Genomic DNA, 18,452 nt, shown 5'->3' with positions numbered 1-18,452 from the left:
ATTCCTGAAATGCAAACAACTGGAGACTTATCAGGCAAAGGCAGATCCCCTGAGCCTTTTATCATTCAGTCTGCAATTCTGAGTATTTTCTCTATAACCAGACAGCATACCAAATGAAGCTAGAGTCTTTAAAGGGAAATGAGGGAATTGGAATGCCAATTTTATTTAGTAATATATTGTAAAAACTAAGCAACATATCTGGCTGATTGACAAAATCCATCCAACTCTTAAGGGCAAAACAAACTATCTCAAGAGGTACAGTTATGCAGATTTTGCTTTTACTTATAGGAAGATATTGAATGTGTGTGTGTGTGTGTGTGTGAAAGAGAGAGAGAGAGAGAGAGAGAGAGAGAGAGAGAGAGGGAGAGAGAGAGAGATAGAAAGGAAGTGGTGGAGGGAGAGAGAGAATATTAAAGCTCAATACAATATCTAGAATTGCTTGACTGAAAATATTGAGAGTGAGAGTAAGGGAGAAGCAAGTATATCATGTCATGTTTTCTCTCTTCTTCAATAAGCCTTTAAAAAATATATATATATATATATATATTTAACATCTTTATTGGAGTATAACTGCTTTACAATGGTGTGTTAGTTTCTGCTTTATAACAAAGTGAATTAGCTATACCTACACATATATCCCCATATCTCCTCCCTCTTGCCTCTCCCTCCCACCCTCCCTATCTCACCCCTCTAGGTGGTGATAAAGCACCCAGCTGATCTCCCTGTGCCATGCAGCTGCTTCTCACTAGCTATGTATTTTACATTTGGTAGTGCATATATGTCCATGTCACTCTTTCACTTCATCCCAGCTTACACTTCCCCCTCCCTGTGTCCTCTAATCCAATCTCTACACCTGCGTCTTTATTCCTGTCCTGTCCCTAGGTTCTTTAGAACTTTTTTTTTTCTTAGATTCCATATATATGTGTTAGCATACAGTATTTGTTTTTCTCTTTCTGACTTACTTCACTCTGTATGACAGACTCTAGGTCCATCCACCGCACTATAAATAACTCAGTTTCATTCATTTTTATGGCTGAGTAATATTCCATTGTATATATGTGCCACATCTTCTTTATCCATTCATCTGTTGATGGACACTAGGTTACTTCCATGTCCTTGCTATTGTAGATAGAACTGCAATGAACATTGTGGTACATGATTCTTAGAACACTCCCTAACATCATACACAAAAATAAATTCAAAACGGATTAAAGACCTAAATGTAATGCCAGACACTATCAAACTCTTAGAGGAAAACATAGACAGAACACTCTATGACATAAATCACAGCAAGATCCTTTGATCCACCTCTTAGAGAAATGGAAATAAAACAAAAATAAACAAATGAGACCTAATGAAACTTAACAGCTTTTGCACAGCAAAGGAAACCATAAACAAGACAAAAAGATAACCCTCAGAATGGGAGAAAATATTTGCAAACAAAGCATTAACAAAGGATTAATCTCCAAATCTTACAAGCAGCTCATGCAGCTCAATATCAAAAAAAAACAAACAAACAACCCAATCCAAAAATGGGCAGAAGACCTAAATAGACATTTCTCCAAAAAAGATACACAGATTGCCTACAAACACATGAAAGAATGCTCAACAGCACAAATCATTAGAGAAATGCAAATCAAAACTACAATGAGGTATCACCTCACACCAGTCAGAATGGCCATCATCAAAAAATCTACAAACAATAAATGCTGGAGAGGGTGTGGAGAAAAGGGAACTCTCTTGCACAGTTGGTGGGAATGTAAATTGATACAGCCACTATGGAGAACAGTATGGTGGCTCCTTAGAAAACTAGAACTACCATACGACCCAGCAATCCCACTACTGGGCAAAAACCCTGAGAAAACCACAGTTCAATGAGCCTTTTAACTTCTTCCATAGGCTGTCTTTTCAGTTTCTTTTCCATCAAGGATGGCATGGACTCCTTCTTGTGGATTTCCCTCACTAAGCCATGAAGGTATCATCAGTACAGAATCTGAGGGCTGCAGAGGTCTCAAAAAAAACATGGTTATATTCTTGGGACAGACTCAAGCCTTCTTCCATAGAGACCTAAGGGGAAAATAAGCTATATTAAAAAGAGAGAAAGGGAGAGACACTTGATCAAAAAGTATGTTCTCTACCAGTGTTGTAGGCCTTGGTTACATGTAAAAGGCGAGATTTTTTTTTTTTAATTTTTATTGAAGTATAGTTGGTTTACAATGTTGTGTTAGTTGTGTTAGCTTCTACTATACAGCAAAGTGAATCAGTTATATGTATACATATATCCCCTTTTTTCTGGATTTCCTTCCCATTTAGGTAACCTCAGAGCACTGAGTAGGATTCCCTGTGCTGTACATTAGGTCCTCATTAGTTATCTGTTTTATACATAGTATCAATAGTGTATATGTCAATTCCAATCTCCCAGTTCATCCCATCCCTTCTTTCCCCCTTGGTATCCATATGTTTGTTCTCTACATCTATGTCTCTATTTCTGCTTTGTAAATAAGATCATCTATACCAATTTTTTCAGGTTCCACGTATATGCGTTAATATACAATATTTGTTTTTCTCTTTCTGACTTACTTCACTCTGTATGACAGTCTCTAGGTCTATCCACGTCTCTAGAAATGACCCAATTTAATTTCTTTTTATGGGTGAGAATTTTATTTTAAGGGATGACTCCTAGAATTTCTGAACTTGAAGGACAAATGGGAAATCAGAACCTCTGAAAGGGCAATAGAAGAGAACTGATTAAAGAAATTGGAAACCACTCTCCAGACTTCAAAAGAAGTAACATAGCACAGTAGTCAAAAACATGGCTTTAGGGCTTCCCTGGTGGCGCAGTGGTTGAGGGTCCGCCTGCCGATGCAGGGGACACGGGTTCGTGTTCTGGTCCGGGAAGATCCCACATGCCACGGAGCAGCTGGGTCCATGAGCCATGGCCGCTGAGCCTGCGCATCCGGAGCCTGTGCTCCGCAACGGGAGAGGCCACAACAGTGAGAGGCCCGTGTACCGAAAAATGAAAAACAAAAAACAAACAAACAAACAAAAAAAAGCCCATGGCTTTAGGTTAAAACTACTTGGTTTCAAGGCCTAGCTCTACTACTTTTTAGCCTTGCAAATCTGAGTAAATATCTTAAACTTTTGGTCTTACTGTTCTCATCTGTAACATAAGATAATAACACCAGCCCCAGAGGCTCTTTGTTAGGGTTGAGATCACCAATAAAATATACATTGAAAGTGCTGGGCACAGGTGAAAACTCTAGTTATTATTAGTTGTAGTCTTAAGTGGAGCTCGTACCTCTAGACTCTTAACTGGAGCTCAGCTCCAGGCTGTTAGTTGGCTTCTACTTTGTCCCTCCTATCTTCTTATCCTGGGACTCTGGCTGAAAGAGCACATCTTACCTGGAATATGATGTTCCTATGATGAAGAACAGGTAGGCAGAAGGTAGAGATAACTGCACCCACATCCCATGGTCAAAGACAAATGGAGAAATCTAAAGTCAATGAAGCAGGATGTATACTCAGCTTACAATGAGTGATGGCAATGATGAGGAAAAAAACAAATTGTAAAGAAATAATAGAAGGTACCAAAATCAGTTATATTTAAATGCAGTACACTCTCAAATTAAAAAAGACAAAGATTATCAGAACACATTTTTTAAAAGCACTTGTAATTGAAACATCTTACACATAAGGATATAGAAATAGTAAAATTTGAATGGAAATTAATACAAAAAGAAAGCTGATACACTGACTTAATATCAGACAAAATACAGAGTAAATTTTTAAAAAAATTGCTAAAGTTAAAGGGAGTTGTATTATGATGATAAAAAGATTAATCTATCAGGATATTATATTTTGTATGCACTGAAAGTGTAGCCTCAGTTTATGGTGAAGAAAAGTTGATAGAACAAAACTTGAAAATTATAGTAAGATATTTTAACACATCTCCCTCAGCAATTGAAAGAATAAGTAGGAAAAACATCAATAAAAATATGGAAAGTTTGAACAAAACCACACAATCAATCAAAAATACATATATAAGATGTTGTACCCAACAACTGAAAAAGTCACATTTTCTTCAAATGAACCTGGTGCATTTATAGAAATTGACTTCATGCTAAGGTATAAAGCACTTCTCAAAGCATAGCAAAGAATCAAGTTCATAGCATACTCTCAAACAAATGAAATTAATCAAATTTGAATATGGTTCAATATTGTAGGAAAAAATATATTTCTACATGGTCAATAGGTCAAAAATATATTACACAAAATTTATAAAATATTTGTAACTGAACAATAATGAAAATATCACATATCAAAACTGTGTGATATCTAAACCTTTGTTTAGAATGATGTTTATAGAATTATATGAATGTTTTAGAAAGGTAGAAACACAAATTAGAAGTTACTATTGCAATTGTTTTGGGGCACCACAAACCATGCTCATATAAGATGGCAAACTTAATCAGTAAATGTTGTGTGTTCTGACGTCCCCACTTACTGGCTGTTCCCCCATCTTCTTCCCTTGCCTCAGGTCTCCCTGTTCCCTGAGACACAACAATATATTAAAATTAGGCCGATTAGTAACACTACAATAGCTTCTAAGTGTTGAAGTGAAAGGAAGAGTAACACATCTGTCACTTTAAATCAAAAGCTAAATATGGTAAAGCTTAGTGAGAAAGGCATATTGAAAACCAAGACAGTCCAAAAGCTAGACCTCTTGTGCCTGTTAGCAAAGTTGTGAATGTGAGGGAAAAGTTATTGAAGAAAATTAAAAGTTCACTCCAATGAACATACAAATGATAAGAAAATGAGACAGCCAAAAGGCTGATATCGAGAAAGTTTTAGTGGTCTGCCTAGAAGATCAAATCAGCCACAGCATTCCCTTAAGCCTAATTCTGAGTAAGGCTCTAAATATGTTCAATTCTATGAAAGTTGATAGAGGTGAAGAAGCTGCAGATGAAAAGTTTGAAGCTAGCAGAAGTTGGTTCATGACATTTAAGGAAAGAAGCCATCTCCATAACATCAAAGTTCAAGGTAAGCAGCAAGTGCTGATGTAGAAGCTGTGGCAAGTTATCCAGAAGATCTCGCTCAGATAATAAAGGTGCCTATACTAAACAATAGATCTTCAGTGTAGATGAAACAGCCTCATATCACAAGAGTCTACCATTAGGACTTTCATAGTCAGTGTCTGACTTCGAAGGACAGACTGACTCTGTTGTTAGGGGCTAATGCAGCTGGTGACTTGAAGTTGTAGGTAATGCTTTTTTACCATTCCAAAAATCTTATGATCCTTAAGAATTATACTAAATTGACTGTGCTTGTCCTCTATAAATGGAACAACAAAGCCTGGATGACAGCACATCTGTTTACAATATGGTTTACTAAATATTTTAAGCCCACTGTTGAGACCTACTACTCAGAAAAAAAGATTTGTTTCAAAATATGACTGCTCATTGACAATGCACCTAGTCACCAAGATCTTTGGTGGAGAGGTGCAAGGAGGTTAATGTTTCCATGCCTGCTAACATATCCATATGTCCATCCATAGATCAGGGAGTAATTTCAACTTTCAGGTCTTATTATTTAAGAAACACAGTTCATAAGACTATAGCTTACTGCTATAGATAGTGATTCCTCTGATGAATCTGGGCAAAGAAAACTGAAAATCTTTGGAAAGGATTCACCATTGTAGATGCCATTAAGAACATTCATGATTCATCAGAAGGGGTCAAAATATTAATATCAACATGTATTTCATAGAAGTTTGTACTAAACCTGATTGATGACTTTGAGGTGTTCAAGACTTTAGTGGAAGGAGTAACTGCAGACGTGGTGGAAATAGCAAGAGAATTAAAATTAGAAGTGGGGCCTGAAGACGTCATTGAACTGCTACAATCTCATGATGAAATTTTAACAGGTAAGGAGTTGCTTCTTATGGATGAACAAAAAAAGTGGTTTCTTAAGATGGAATTTAATACTGGTGAAGATGTTATGAAGATTGTTGAAATGGCAACAGAGGATTTAGAATATTACATAAACTTAGTTGATAAAGCAGCAGCAGGGTTTGAGAGGATTGACTTTAATTTTGAAAGATGTTCTACTGTGGTAAAATGCTATCAAACAACATTGCATGCTACAAGGAAACCATTCATGAAAAGAAGAGTAAATCAATGTGGCAAAATTTATTGCTGCTTTATTTTAAGAAATTGCCAGTCACCTCAAACTCCAGCAACCACCATCCTGACCAGTGAGCAGCCATCAACAGCTACACAAGACCTTCCATAAGCAAAAAGATTATGACTCACTGAGGGCTCAGATGATGGTTAGCATTTTTTAACAGTAAAGCACTTTAAATTAAGGTATGCAGTATTTTTTATGACATAATGCTGTTGCACACTTAATAGACTACAGTATAGTGTTAACATAAATTTTATATGCATTAGAGAACCAAAAAGTTTGTGTGACTCACTTTTTTGTGTGTTTGCTTTATTGTAGTGGTCTGGAACTGAATCCTCAGTGTCTCTGAGGTATGCCTGTATGGTAATTTTTCCATAGCTAAATATTTTAACATCCACAGTAAATTGGTTATGTAAGTCTCTAAATAGACCCAGATCACATCAGATTATATTTTTTTCACAAAATGAATTGATTCTTATCAGATTTTGCAAGTAACTACATCAAGAAAAGCTTTATCTTTCATATTATTTACATTTCTGAAATCAGATAACAGATTGTGGACCTGTGCTTTTTGTGAGAAATTTCAGTATCATAAATACTGAGAATTATCCCAAATTAATATATAATTTCAATACAAATACATTCAAGTCCTGAAATCTTTTGAATCATAGAATGTCATACAGAGATACTAAAATTAGTAGGGAAGAATAAAGGTAAAAATAAAAAAGAAATATTTGAATTCTAGTAAGAAGGAGGTAAGGAAGAAAGGAACAATAACGATAATGTTGAACTCACTCTTTTAAGGGTCTCTGTAAAGCAGTAGCAGTTTAGGCAATGGGGTATTAGTTAAGGGCTAGAGAGGCCAATAACATTCAATAAAGAACCAAGGAATATGGTCAAAATATATATGGGAGTTTGATATATTATTGGCGTGGCATTCCAAACCAGTGGGGAAATGAAAGTTCATTCAATGGTACACCGACATTGAGTTATCACTTTGGAATTTTTTTTTTTTTTTTTTGTGGTATGCGGGCCCCTCACCATTGTGGCCTTTCCTGTTGTGAAGCACAGGCTCCCGACGCGCAGGCTCAGTGGCCACAGTTCATAGGCCCAGCCGCTCCACGGCATGCGGATCCTCCCGGACCGGGGCACAAACCCGCGTCCCCCGCATCGGCAGGCGGACCCTCAACCACTGCGCCACCAGGGAAGCCCTTGAATTATTTTTGATATATTATTTCAAAGAGATTTTTTTCCACCAATACTGGAAGGTGATTTTTCTTTGGGGAGAATAGAAGTAGGAAGGGATTGGAAAATCTCACTATACAAATACACATACATATTAGCTAAGTGTTTCCTAATTATAAAAATGTAGCAACACAAATAAACCATTGGAAACATCAAATTTCAGTCCAAAATAATAATCAAGCTTAACCTGAAACAAAATTGGAAAACAAATTCTATGCAAAGATTCTTATTGAAATATTATACAGCAAAACAGCACCTTAATGGATGACATAATTGCATATTTTATTATTTGTAGCAGGCTGAAGAACATATATTTAACTCCATGACTATGCATTACTTTCGGAGGTAACTTAGGAATCATGAGCCCTCTATTTCAAAGTATAAAATGTAGTTGCATATGCCCTTAGGTTCATTATCAGAATATTAATTCCATGTTATTTAAATGAACAACTAAGTAAATTTTACACTCATTATAATAAAGTCTAAATGGAATTTAAATTTAGTAAAATATTTGATCTCTTCTTTAAAAAACTTACTAGATCAGTGACCTAAAGCTTTCTATTTTTAGAACAAAATATTAAGATGAAAGCATATTTTAAAATAAATTTCCACATTTCAATAAATTCCATCTCATACATTTATTGACAAATCATACATTTGTCATTTCTACCTTCGACCTTGAAATTTATATACTATAACTTCAATGGAAAAACTTGAGTCCAAGCGTAAGAAAAAGTAAGTTTAAGAAACATTAATTTTTACAGATTTCTGGGCTTCTTAGTAATTATGAGTCAGTTTGAAGGCCTTAATACTGCAATAGTACCATTGAGAGTAACTTTTTTTTTTTTGTCCACTAGTGGTGTCTGACTGATTCAGCAATTACAGCTTCTGTATCAGAGCTCAAAACCAGGATGATCAACATATTTTTCTAAGATGTTATAACTTGTCTCTATAAATTTCAAGTAAAATTAAATATTTTTAAATCACAAATATTCATCCACATGCTATAGTAACTGCTAAGAAAGAAGCATAGTTTTATAAGGGAATTTTTTTTTTTTTTTTTTTTTTTTTTTAGCAAGTGAGGAGTTTCAGATCCAGAAACCTTAAGCACACATCTAATTCAGGTAAAACAAGTGTTAAGTTCTACTCTATTCCATCAAGTATTATTTCCAGTCCTTCTTACTATTTCCAATGGGGGTCTTTCCAGTTCCCTTTGCTAGTACAATATTTCATATATAGTATATATGTGGAATAATTAATTATACTGATGTGAGGTATTACAACTTAAGATGATTCTTAAATGGTAAAAAAATGGCATAGAATATTTTATATTACATTTACATAAAGGGAAACATTTAAATAAGTGCAGAAAAATAAGAAAAATTAAATATTGTAGAAAGATTATTTGGGGAGGAGGAACAATTGGTGCAGATATCATTATAACACCATGCCCCTCCATTAAAAAGAAAGGGCATTTGTGATTAAACATACCACCTGGAGGCCTTAGAAAGTATTAGAAGAAAAAAAGGGATAAAGAAAAATGTTTCATACAAGTAATGAAAATTTCAGTAACCCAGGGAAACCATCTTTTTAATATATGTGACCTTTTCCACCAAGGAAGATCACCATATAATATGCTAGGTACTCCCTGAAATGCCATTTCCCATCTGCCAAAAAAGCATTTGAATACAGCAACAGCTGCATAGGGGGTTGATGAGACTTCTGGGGCACAATGGCTAGCAGAGCCTGTTCTAGTCCAGGCCCAGCTGCTAATGAGAAGTGACAAGCATACTGGGCAATTAGAATTCCAATCCCAACAATCTGCTGACTTCAGGAGCTTCATTGTTCTTCACATCTTTTTTATCTTATACCCAAGCTGGGTAAACATAAACTAAATTAAATTATTGTAGGTATTCATGGTAATAGTGGTGTTCTATAAGCTATATAATTCTTAATATCACAAAAGGAAGCTCTGATAATGCTCTGCTATAATTGCTAAACTTGAATGATGAAAGATTGGCAGAAATATGGTTCTGACTCCTCCAGGAGAAGCTTCACAAGAAAAAATGTCTTCATGGTTAAGACTACTGGGCACTGTTAAAATATTTAGTGTACAGAACAAACTCTTTGGGATTTGTTTTAATTTTTTAAAATATCTCCCTGTCTGTGTTTCACTTCATTCTTATCCATGGAACTATTAACTTTTATTATATAGCCTACATCATCACAGTAACAGGAATCATAGTTTCCTGAGAAGTTTGGGGCCAGCACGTTATTTGAAGGAAAAGCTATCTAAACTTAGATTGTTTAGTTTTCATTTCGTTTAGTTGTATAATAGTATTGATCATTTTAACAATATGAGCAGCCCTGCCAGTTTCCTTGAATAGCTCTAGTGAAAGTCCTTTTGATTGATTAAACCTGATTTATTTATTTAATCTGTGAGTCATTTGTTTTTTAGAAGTCACCTTCCATTTGAAGATAAGTGCATATTTCCATTACTCTGGGAGACTGATATAAAAAGATATTGCTGCAATTTAAGTCAGAGAGTGTTCTGCCTATGTTTTCCTCTAAGAGTTTTACAGTGTCTGGCCTTACATTTCGGTCTTTAATCCATTTTGAGTTTATTTTTGTATATGGTGTTAGGGAGTGTTCTAATTTCATTCTTTTACATGTAGCTGTCCAGTTTTCCCAGCACCACTTACTGAAGATACTATCTTTTCTCCATTGTATATCCTTGCCTCCTTTATCAAAGGTGACCATATGGGCATAGATTTATCTCTGGATTTTCTATCCTGTTCCATTGATCTCTGTTTCTGTTTTTGTGCCAGTACCATGCTGTTTTGATGACAGTAGCTATGTAGTATAGTCTGAAGTCAGAGAGCCTGATCCCTCCAGCTCCATTATCCTTTCTCAAGATTGCTTTTGTATTTGGGGTCTTTTGTGTCTCCATGCAAATTTTAAGATTTTTTGTTCTAGTTCTGTGAAACATGCAATTGGTAATTTGACAGGGATTGCACTGAATCTAGAGATTGCTTTGGGTAGTATCATTTTCACAATATTGATCCTTCCAATCCAAGAACATGGTATATCTTTCCATCTGTTTGTGTCATCTTCAATTTCTTTCATCAGTGACTTATAATTTTTGGAGTACAGATCTTTCAGAGTACAGGTCTTTCAGAGTACAGGTCATTAGGTAGGTTTATTCCTAGGTGTTTTATTCTTTTTGTTGCAATGGTAAATGAGATTGTTTCCTTAATTTATCTTCTGATCTTTCATTGTTAATATATACAAATGTAACAGATTTCTGTGTATTAATTTTGTAACCTGCAACTTTACCAAATTATTTAGCTCTAATAATTTTTTAACAATTTTCTAATAATTAGAATACTAATAATAATTTTCTGGTAGCCTCTTTAGGCTTTTCTATATATAGTATCATGTCATCTGCAAACAGTGACAGCTTTACTTCTTCTTTCCCAATTTGGATTCCTTTTATATTTTTTTTCTTCTCTGATTGGCATGGCTAGGACTTCCAAAACTATGTTGAATAAAATTGGTGAAAGTGGATATCCTCATCTTGTTCCTGATCTAAGAGTTTGTTTTGTTTTTTCAGCTTTTACCATTGAGTATAATGTTAGCTGTAAGTTTGTCATATATAGCCTTTATTACGTTGAGGTATGTTCCTTCTATGCCCACTTTCTGGAGAGTTTTTATCATAAATCGGTGTTGAATTTTTTCAAAAGCTGTTTCTGCATCTATTGAAATGATTATATGGTTTTTGTTCTTCAGTTTGTTGATAGGGTGTATCACACTGATTCATTTGTGGGTATTGAAAAATCCTTGCATCCCTTGGATAAATCCCTCTTGATCATGGTGTATGATCCTTTTAATGTATTGTTGGATTTGGATTGCTAGTATCTTGTTGAAGATTTTTACATCTATGTTCATCAGTTATATTGGCCTGTAATTTTCTTTTTTTATGGTACCTTTATCTGGTTTTGGTATCAGGGTGATGGTGGCCTCATGGATTCAGTTAGGGAGTTCTCCTTCCTCTACAATGTTTTGGAACAGTTTCAGAAGTATAAATGTTAACTCTTTTCTAAATGTTTGATAGAATTTACCTGTGAAGCAATCTGGTCCTAGATTTTGTTTGTTGTGAGATTTTAATCACAGTTTCAATTTCAGTGCTTGTGATTGGTCTGTTCATATTTTCTATTTCTTCCTGGTTCAGTCTTGGGAGAGTGTACTTTTCTAAGAATTTGTCCATTTCTTCCAAGTTGTCCAACTTATTGGCATGCAGTTGCTTGTAGTAGTCTCTTATGGTCCTTTGTATTTCTGTATTTCTGTCGTGTCAGTTGTAACTTCTACTTTTTCATTTCGATTTTATTGATCTGAGTTCTCTCCCTATTCTTCTTCATGAGTCTTGCTAAAGATTTATCAATTTTGTTTATCTTTTCAAAAACCAGCTTTTAGTTTAATTGACCTTTGCTGTTGTTTCCTTCAACTTTATTTGATTTATTTCTGCTCGGATTTTTATGATTTATTTCCTTGTACTAACTTTAGGTTTTGTTTGTTCTTCTTTCTCTTGTTGCTTATGTGAAATGTTAGGTTGTTTATTTTGGAAACTAATTAAACTCAAAAGCTTTTACACAGCAAAGGGTACCATAAATAAAACGAAAAGGCAACGCACAGAATGGGAGAAAATATTTGCAAATGATGTGACCAACAAGGGATTAATCTCCAAAATTTACAAACAGCTTATGGGGCTTAATATCATCAAAATAAACAACACAATCAAAACAATGGGCAGAACACCTAAATAGACATTTCTCCAAAGAAGACATACAGATGGCCAAGAGGCACATGAAAAGCTGCTCTACATCACTAATTATTAGAGAAATGCAAATCAAAACTACAATGAGGAATCCTGGGAAGATGGCAGAAGAGTAAGATGCGGAGATCACCTTCCTCCCCACAGATACACCAGATATGCATCTACACGTGGAACAACTCCTACAGAACACCTACTGAACACTGGCAGAAGACCTCAGACCTCCCAAAAGGCAAGAAACTCCCCACGTACCTGGGTAGGCAAAAGAAAAAAGAATAAACAGAGACAAAAGAATAGGGATGGGACCTGCACAAATGGGAGGGAGCTGTGAAGGATGAAAGGTTTCCACACACTAGGAAGCCCCTCTGCAGGCAGAGACTATGGGTGGTGGAGGGGGGAAGCTTCAGAGCTGCAGAGGAGAGCACAGCAACAGGGGTGCGGAGGGCAAAGCAGAGAGATTCCCGCACAGAGGATCAGTGCCGACTGGCACTCACCAGCCCGAGAGGCTTGTCTGCTCACCTGCCGGGGCGGGTGGGGCTGGGAGCTGAGGCTCAGGCTTCAGTCAGAGCGCAGGGAGAGGACTGGGGTTGGTGGCATGAACACAGTCTGCAGGGCGTTAGTGCACCAAGGCTAGCCGGGAGGGAGTTCGGGGAAAAGTCTGGACCTGCTGAAGAGGCAAGAGACTTTTTCTTCCCTCTTTGCTTCCTGGTGCACAAGGAGAGGGGATTAAGAGCGTTGCTTAAAGGAGCTCCAGAGACGGGCATGAGTGCGGCTAAAAGAGCAGACCCCAGAGACAGGCATCGGATGCTAAGGCTGCTGCTGCCGCCACCAAGAATCCTGTGTGCGAGCACAGGTCACTCTCCACACCTCCATTCCGGGGAGGCTGTGCAGCCCACCACTGCCAGGGTCCCGGGGTCCAGGGACACATTTCCTGGGAGAATGCCCGGCATGCCTCAGACTCGTCCAACATCCTGCCAGCCTCTGCCATCGCAGGCTCACTATGGATCCACACCCCTCCCTCTTCCAGGCTTGAGTGAGCCAGAGCTCCCGAGTCAGCTGCTCCTTTAACACCGTCCTGCCTGAAGGAAGAACAGACAACCTCTGGGGACCTACACGCAGAGGCGCTGCCAAATCCAAAGCTGAGCTGTGGGATCTGTGTGAAGACGAGAAAGGGAAATCTCTGCCAGCAGCCTCAGGAGCAGCAGATTAAATCTCCACAATCAATTTGATATACACTGCATCAGTGGAATACCTGAATAGACAACGAATCATCCCAAATTGGGGAGGTGGACTTTGAGAGCAAGATTTATTATTTATTCCCCTTTTCCTCTTTTTGTGAGTGTGTATGTGTATGCTTCTGTTTCAGATTTTGTCTGTATAGCCTTGCTTTCACCATTTGTCCTAGGGTTCTATCCGTCCATTGTTTTTTTTTTTTTTACTTTAAAAATTTTTTTTTTCTTAATAATTATTTTTATTTTAATAACTTTATTTTATTTTATGTTATTTTATTTTACCCTCTTTCTATTTTTATTTCTTTCTACTTTTTCTCCTTTTTATTCTTAGCTGTGTGGATGAAAGTCTCTTGGTGCTGCAGCAAGGAGTCAGTGCTGTGCCTCTGAAGAGAGAGAGCCAATGTCAGGACACTGGTCCACAAGAGACCTCCCAGCTCCATGTAATATCAAATGGTGAAAAGCTACCAAAGATCTCCATCTCAACACCAGAACCCAGCTTCACCCAACGACCAGCAAGGTACAGTGCTGGACACCCTATGACAAACAACTAGCAAGACAGAAACACAATCCCACCCATTAGCAGAGAGGTTGCCTAAAATCATAATAAGTTCACAGAAACCACAAAACACACCACCAGACGTGGACCTGGTGACCAGAAAGACAAGATCCAGCCTAATCCACCAGAACACAGGTACTAGTCCCCTCCACCAGGAAGCATACACACCCCAATGAACCAACTTTAGCCACTGAGGACAGAAACCAAAAACAATGGGAACTACAAATATGCAGTCTGCAAAAAGGAGACCCCAAACACAGTAAGATAAGCAAAATGAAAAGACTGAAAAACACATACGAGATGAAGGAGCAAGACAAAAACCCACCAGACCTAACAAATGAAGAGGAAATAAGCAGTCTACCTGAGAAAGAATACAGAATAATGATAGAAAAGATGATACCAAATCTTGGAAATAGAATACAGAAAATGCAAGAAACATTTAACAAGAACCTAGAAGAACTAAAGATGAAACAAGCAATGATGAACAACACAATATATGAAATTAAAAGTACTCTAGATGGGATCAATGGCAGAATAACTGAGGCAGAAGAACGGATAAGTGACCTGGAAGATAAAATAGTGGAAATAACTACTTCAGAGCAGAATAAAGAAAAAAGAATGAAAAGAACTGGGGACAGTCTCGGAGACCTCTGGTACAATATTAAACACACCAACATTCAAATTATAGTATTTCCAGAAGAAGAAGAGAAAAAGGAAGGGATTGAGAAAATATTGAAGAGATCATAGTTGAAAACTTCCCTAATATGGGAAAGGAAATAGTTAATCAAGCCCAGGAAACACAGAGTCCCATACAGGATAAATCCAAGGAGAAACACGCCAAGACACATATTAATCAAGCTATCAAAAATTAAATACAAAGAAAACATATTAAAAGCAGCAAGGGAAAAACAACAAACAACACACAAGGGAATCCCCATAAGGTTAACAGCTGATCTTTCAACAGGAACTCTGCAAACCAGAATGGACTGGCAGGACATATTAAAGTGATGAAGGAGGAAAACCAACAACCAAGATTACTCTATCCAGCAGGGATCTCATTCAGATTTGATGGAGAAATTAAAACCTTTACAGACAAGGAAAAGCTCAGAGAGTTCAGCACCACAAAACCAGCTTTACTATAAATGCTAAAGGGACTTCTCTAAACAAGAAACACAAGAGAAGGAAAAGACCTACAATAAAAAACTCAAAACAATTAAGAAAATGGGAATAGGAACATACATATCGATAATTACCTAAAATGAAAATGGATTAAATGTTCCCACCAAAAGACACAGACTGGCTGAATGGATATAAAAACAAGACCCATATATTTCTTGTCTACAAGAGACCCACTTCAGACCGAGAGACACATACAGACTGAAAGTAAAGGGATGAAAAAAGATATTCCATGCAAATGGAAACCAAAAGAAAGCTGGAGTAGCAATTCTTATATCAGACAAAATAGACTTTAAAATACAGACAGTTAGAAGAGACAAAGAAGGACACTACATAATGATCAAGGGATTGATCCAAGAAGAATATATAACAATTGTAAATATTTATGCATCCAATATAGGAGCACCTCAATATGTAAGGCAAATACTAACAGCCATAAAAGCGGAAATAGACAGTAACACATTCATAGTAGGGGACTTTAACACCCCACTTTCACCAATGGACAGATCATGCAAAATGAAAATAAATAAGGAAACATAAGCTTTAAATTATACATTAAACAAGATGGACTTAATTGATATTTATAGGATGTTTCATCCAAAAACAACAGAATACACGTTTTTCTCAGGTGCTCATGGAACATTCTCCAGGATAGATCATATCTTGAGTCACAAATCAAGCCTTGGTAAATTTAAGAAAATTGAAACTGTATCAAGTATCTTTTCCAAACACAATGCTATGAGGCTTGATATCAATTACAAGAAAAGATCTGTACAAAATACGAACACATGGAGGCTAAACAATACACTACTTAATAAAGATGTGATCACAGAAGAAATCAAAGACGGAATCAAAAAATACCTAGAAACAAATTACAATGGAGACATGATGACCCAAAACCTATGAGATGCAATAAAAGCAGTTCTAAGAGGGAGGTTTATAGGAATACAATCCTACCTTAAGAAACAGGAAATATCTAGAATAAACAACCAAACCTTGCACCTAAAGCAATTAGAGAAAGAAGAACAAAAAAACCCCAAAGTTAGCAGAAGGAAAGAGATCATAAAGATCAGATCAGAAATAAATGAAAAAGAAATGAAGGAAATGATAGGAAAGATCAATAAAACTAAAAGCTCGTTCTTTGAGGAGATAAACAAAATTGATAAACCATTAGCCAGACTCATCAAGAAAAAAAGGGAGAAGACTCAAATCAATAGAATTAGAAATAAAAAAGAAGTAACAACTGACACTGCAGAAATACAAAAGATCATGAGAGATTGCTAAAAGCAACTCTATGCCAATAAAACGGACAACCTGGAAGAAATGGACAAATTCTTAGAAATGCACAACCTGCCAAGACTGAATCAGGAAGAAATACAAAATATGAACAGACCAATCACAAGCACTGAAATTGAAACTGTGATTAAAAGTCTTCCAACAAACAAAAGCCCAGGATCAGATGGCTTCACAGGCAAATTCTATCAAACATTTAGAGAAGAGCTAACACCTATCCTTCTCAAACTCTTCCAAATTATAGCAGAGGGAGGAACACTCCCAAACTCATTCTACGAGGTCACCATCACCCTGATACCAAAAGCAGACAAAGATGTCACAAAGAAGGAAAACTACAGGCCAATATCACGGGTTAACATAGATGCAAAAAGCCTCAAACAAATACTAGCAAACAGAATCCAACAGCACATTAAAAGGATCATACACCATGATCAAGTGGGGTTTATTCCAGGAATGCAAGAATTCTTCAATATATGCAAATCAATCAGCGTGGTACACCATATTAACAAACTGAAGGAGAAAAACCATATGATCATCTCAATAGATGCAGAGAAAGCTTTTGACAAAATTCAACACCATTTATGATAAAAAAAAACCCTGCAGAAAGTAGGCATAGACAGAACTTTCCTCAACATAATAAAGGCCATATATGACAAACCCACAGCCAACATTGTCCTCAGTGGTGAAAAATTGAAAGCATTTCCACTAAGATCAGGAACAAGACAAGGTTGCCCACTCTCACCACTCTTATTCAACATAGTTTTGCAAGTTTTAGTCACAACAATCAGAGAAGAAAAGGAAATAAAACTAATCCAAATCGGAAAAGAAGAAGTAAAGCTGTCTACTGTTTGCAGATGACATGATTCTATACATACAGAATCCTAAGGATGCTACCAGAAAGCTACTAGAGCTAATCAATGAATTTGGTAAAGTAGGAGCATACAAAGTTAATGCACAGAAATCTCTGGCATTCCTATACACTAATGATGAAAAATCTGAAAGTGAAATCAAGAAAACACTTCCATTTACCACTGCAACAAAAAGAATAAAATATCTAGGTATAAGCCTACCTAAGGAGACAAAAGACCTACATGCAGAAAATTATAAGACACTGATGCAAGAAATTAAAGATGATACAAATAGATGGAGAGATATACCATGTTCTTGGATTGGAAGAATCAACATTGTGAAAATGACTCTACTACCCAAAGCAATCTACACATTCAATGCAATCCCTATCAATCTACCACTGGGATTTTTCACAGAACTAGAACAAAAAATTTCACAACTTGTATGGAAACACAAAACACCCCGTATAGCCAAAGCAATCTTGAGAATGTAAAACAGAGCTGGAGGAATCACACTCCCTGACTTCAGACTTACTACAAGCTACAGTAATCAAGACAGTATGGTACTGGCACAAAAACAGAAAGATAGATCAATGGAACAGGATAGAAAGCCCAGAGATAAACCCACGCACATATGGTCACCTTATCTTTGCTAAAGGAGGTAGGAATGTACAGTGGAGAAAGGACAGCCTCTACAATAACTGGTGCTGGGAAAACTGGACAGGTACCTGTAAAAGTATGAGATTAGATCACTCCCTAACACCATACACAAAAATAAACTCAAAATGGATTAAAGACCTAAAGGTAATGCCAGAAACTATCAAACTCTTAGAGGAAAACATAGGCAGAACACTCTATGACATCAATCACAGCAAGATCCTTTTTGACCCAATTCTTAGAGAAATGGAAATAAAAGCAAAAATAAACAAATGGGACCTAATGAAACTTAAAATCTTTTGCACAGCAAAGGAAACCATAAACAAGACAAAAAGACAACACTCAGAATGGGAGAAGTTATTTGCAAATGAAGCAACTGACAAAGGATTAATCTCCAAAATTTATAAGCAGCTCATGCAGCTCAATAACAA

The 18,452-nt window shown here is 36.5% G+C and overlaps 1 protein-coding gene across 1 annotated transcript in view; it reads right to left on the bottom strand.

The window, feature by feature from the left end:
- Nucleotides 1–887: 887 nt before the first annotated feature.
- The window catches only part of RIT2 (Ras like without CAAX 2), a 590,607-nt gene continuing 573,042 nt past the window's right edge, over nt 888–18,452 (bottom strand). Inside the window, 4 exon segments of the mRNA XM_029217847.1 lie at nt 888–893; nt 1,855–1,909; nt 1,911–1,977; nt 1,980–2,067. Of these exon segments, the coding sequence (XP_029073680.1) occupies nt 888–893; nt 1,855–1,909; nt 1,911–1,977; nt 1,980–2,067 (216 nt within the window).

The sequence above is a fragment of the Monodon monoceros genome, unplaced genomic scaffold (assembly GCF_005190385.1).
Source record: "Monodon monoceros isolate NGI ecotype Baffin Bay Population unplaced genomic scaffold, NGI_Narwhal_1 Super_Scaffold_1, whole genome shotgun sequence".
Lineage (NCBI taxonomy): Eukaryota > Metazoa > Chordata > Mammalia > Artiodactyla > Monodontidae > Monodon > Monodon monoceros.
The sequence above is the reverse complement of the archived record's forward strand: the minus strand, read 5'-3'. Positions and strand labels throughout refer to the sequence as shown.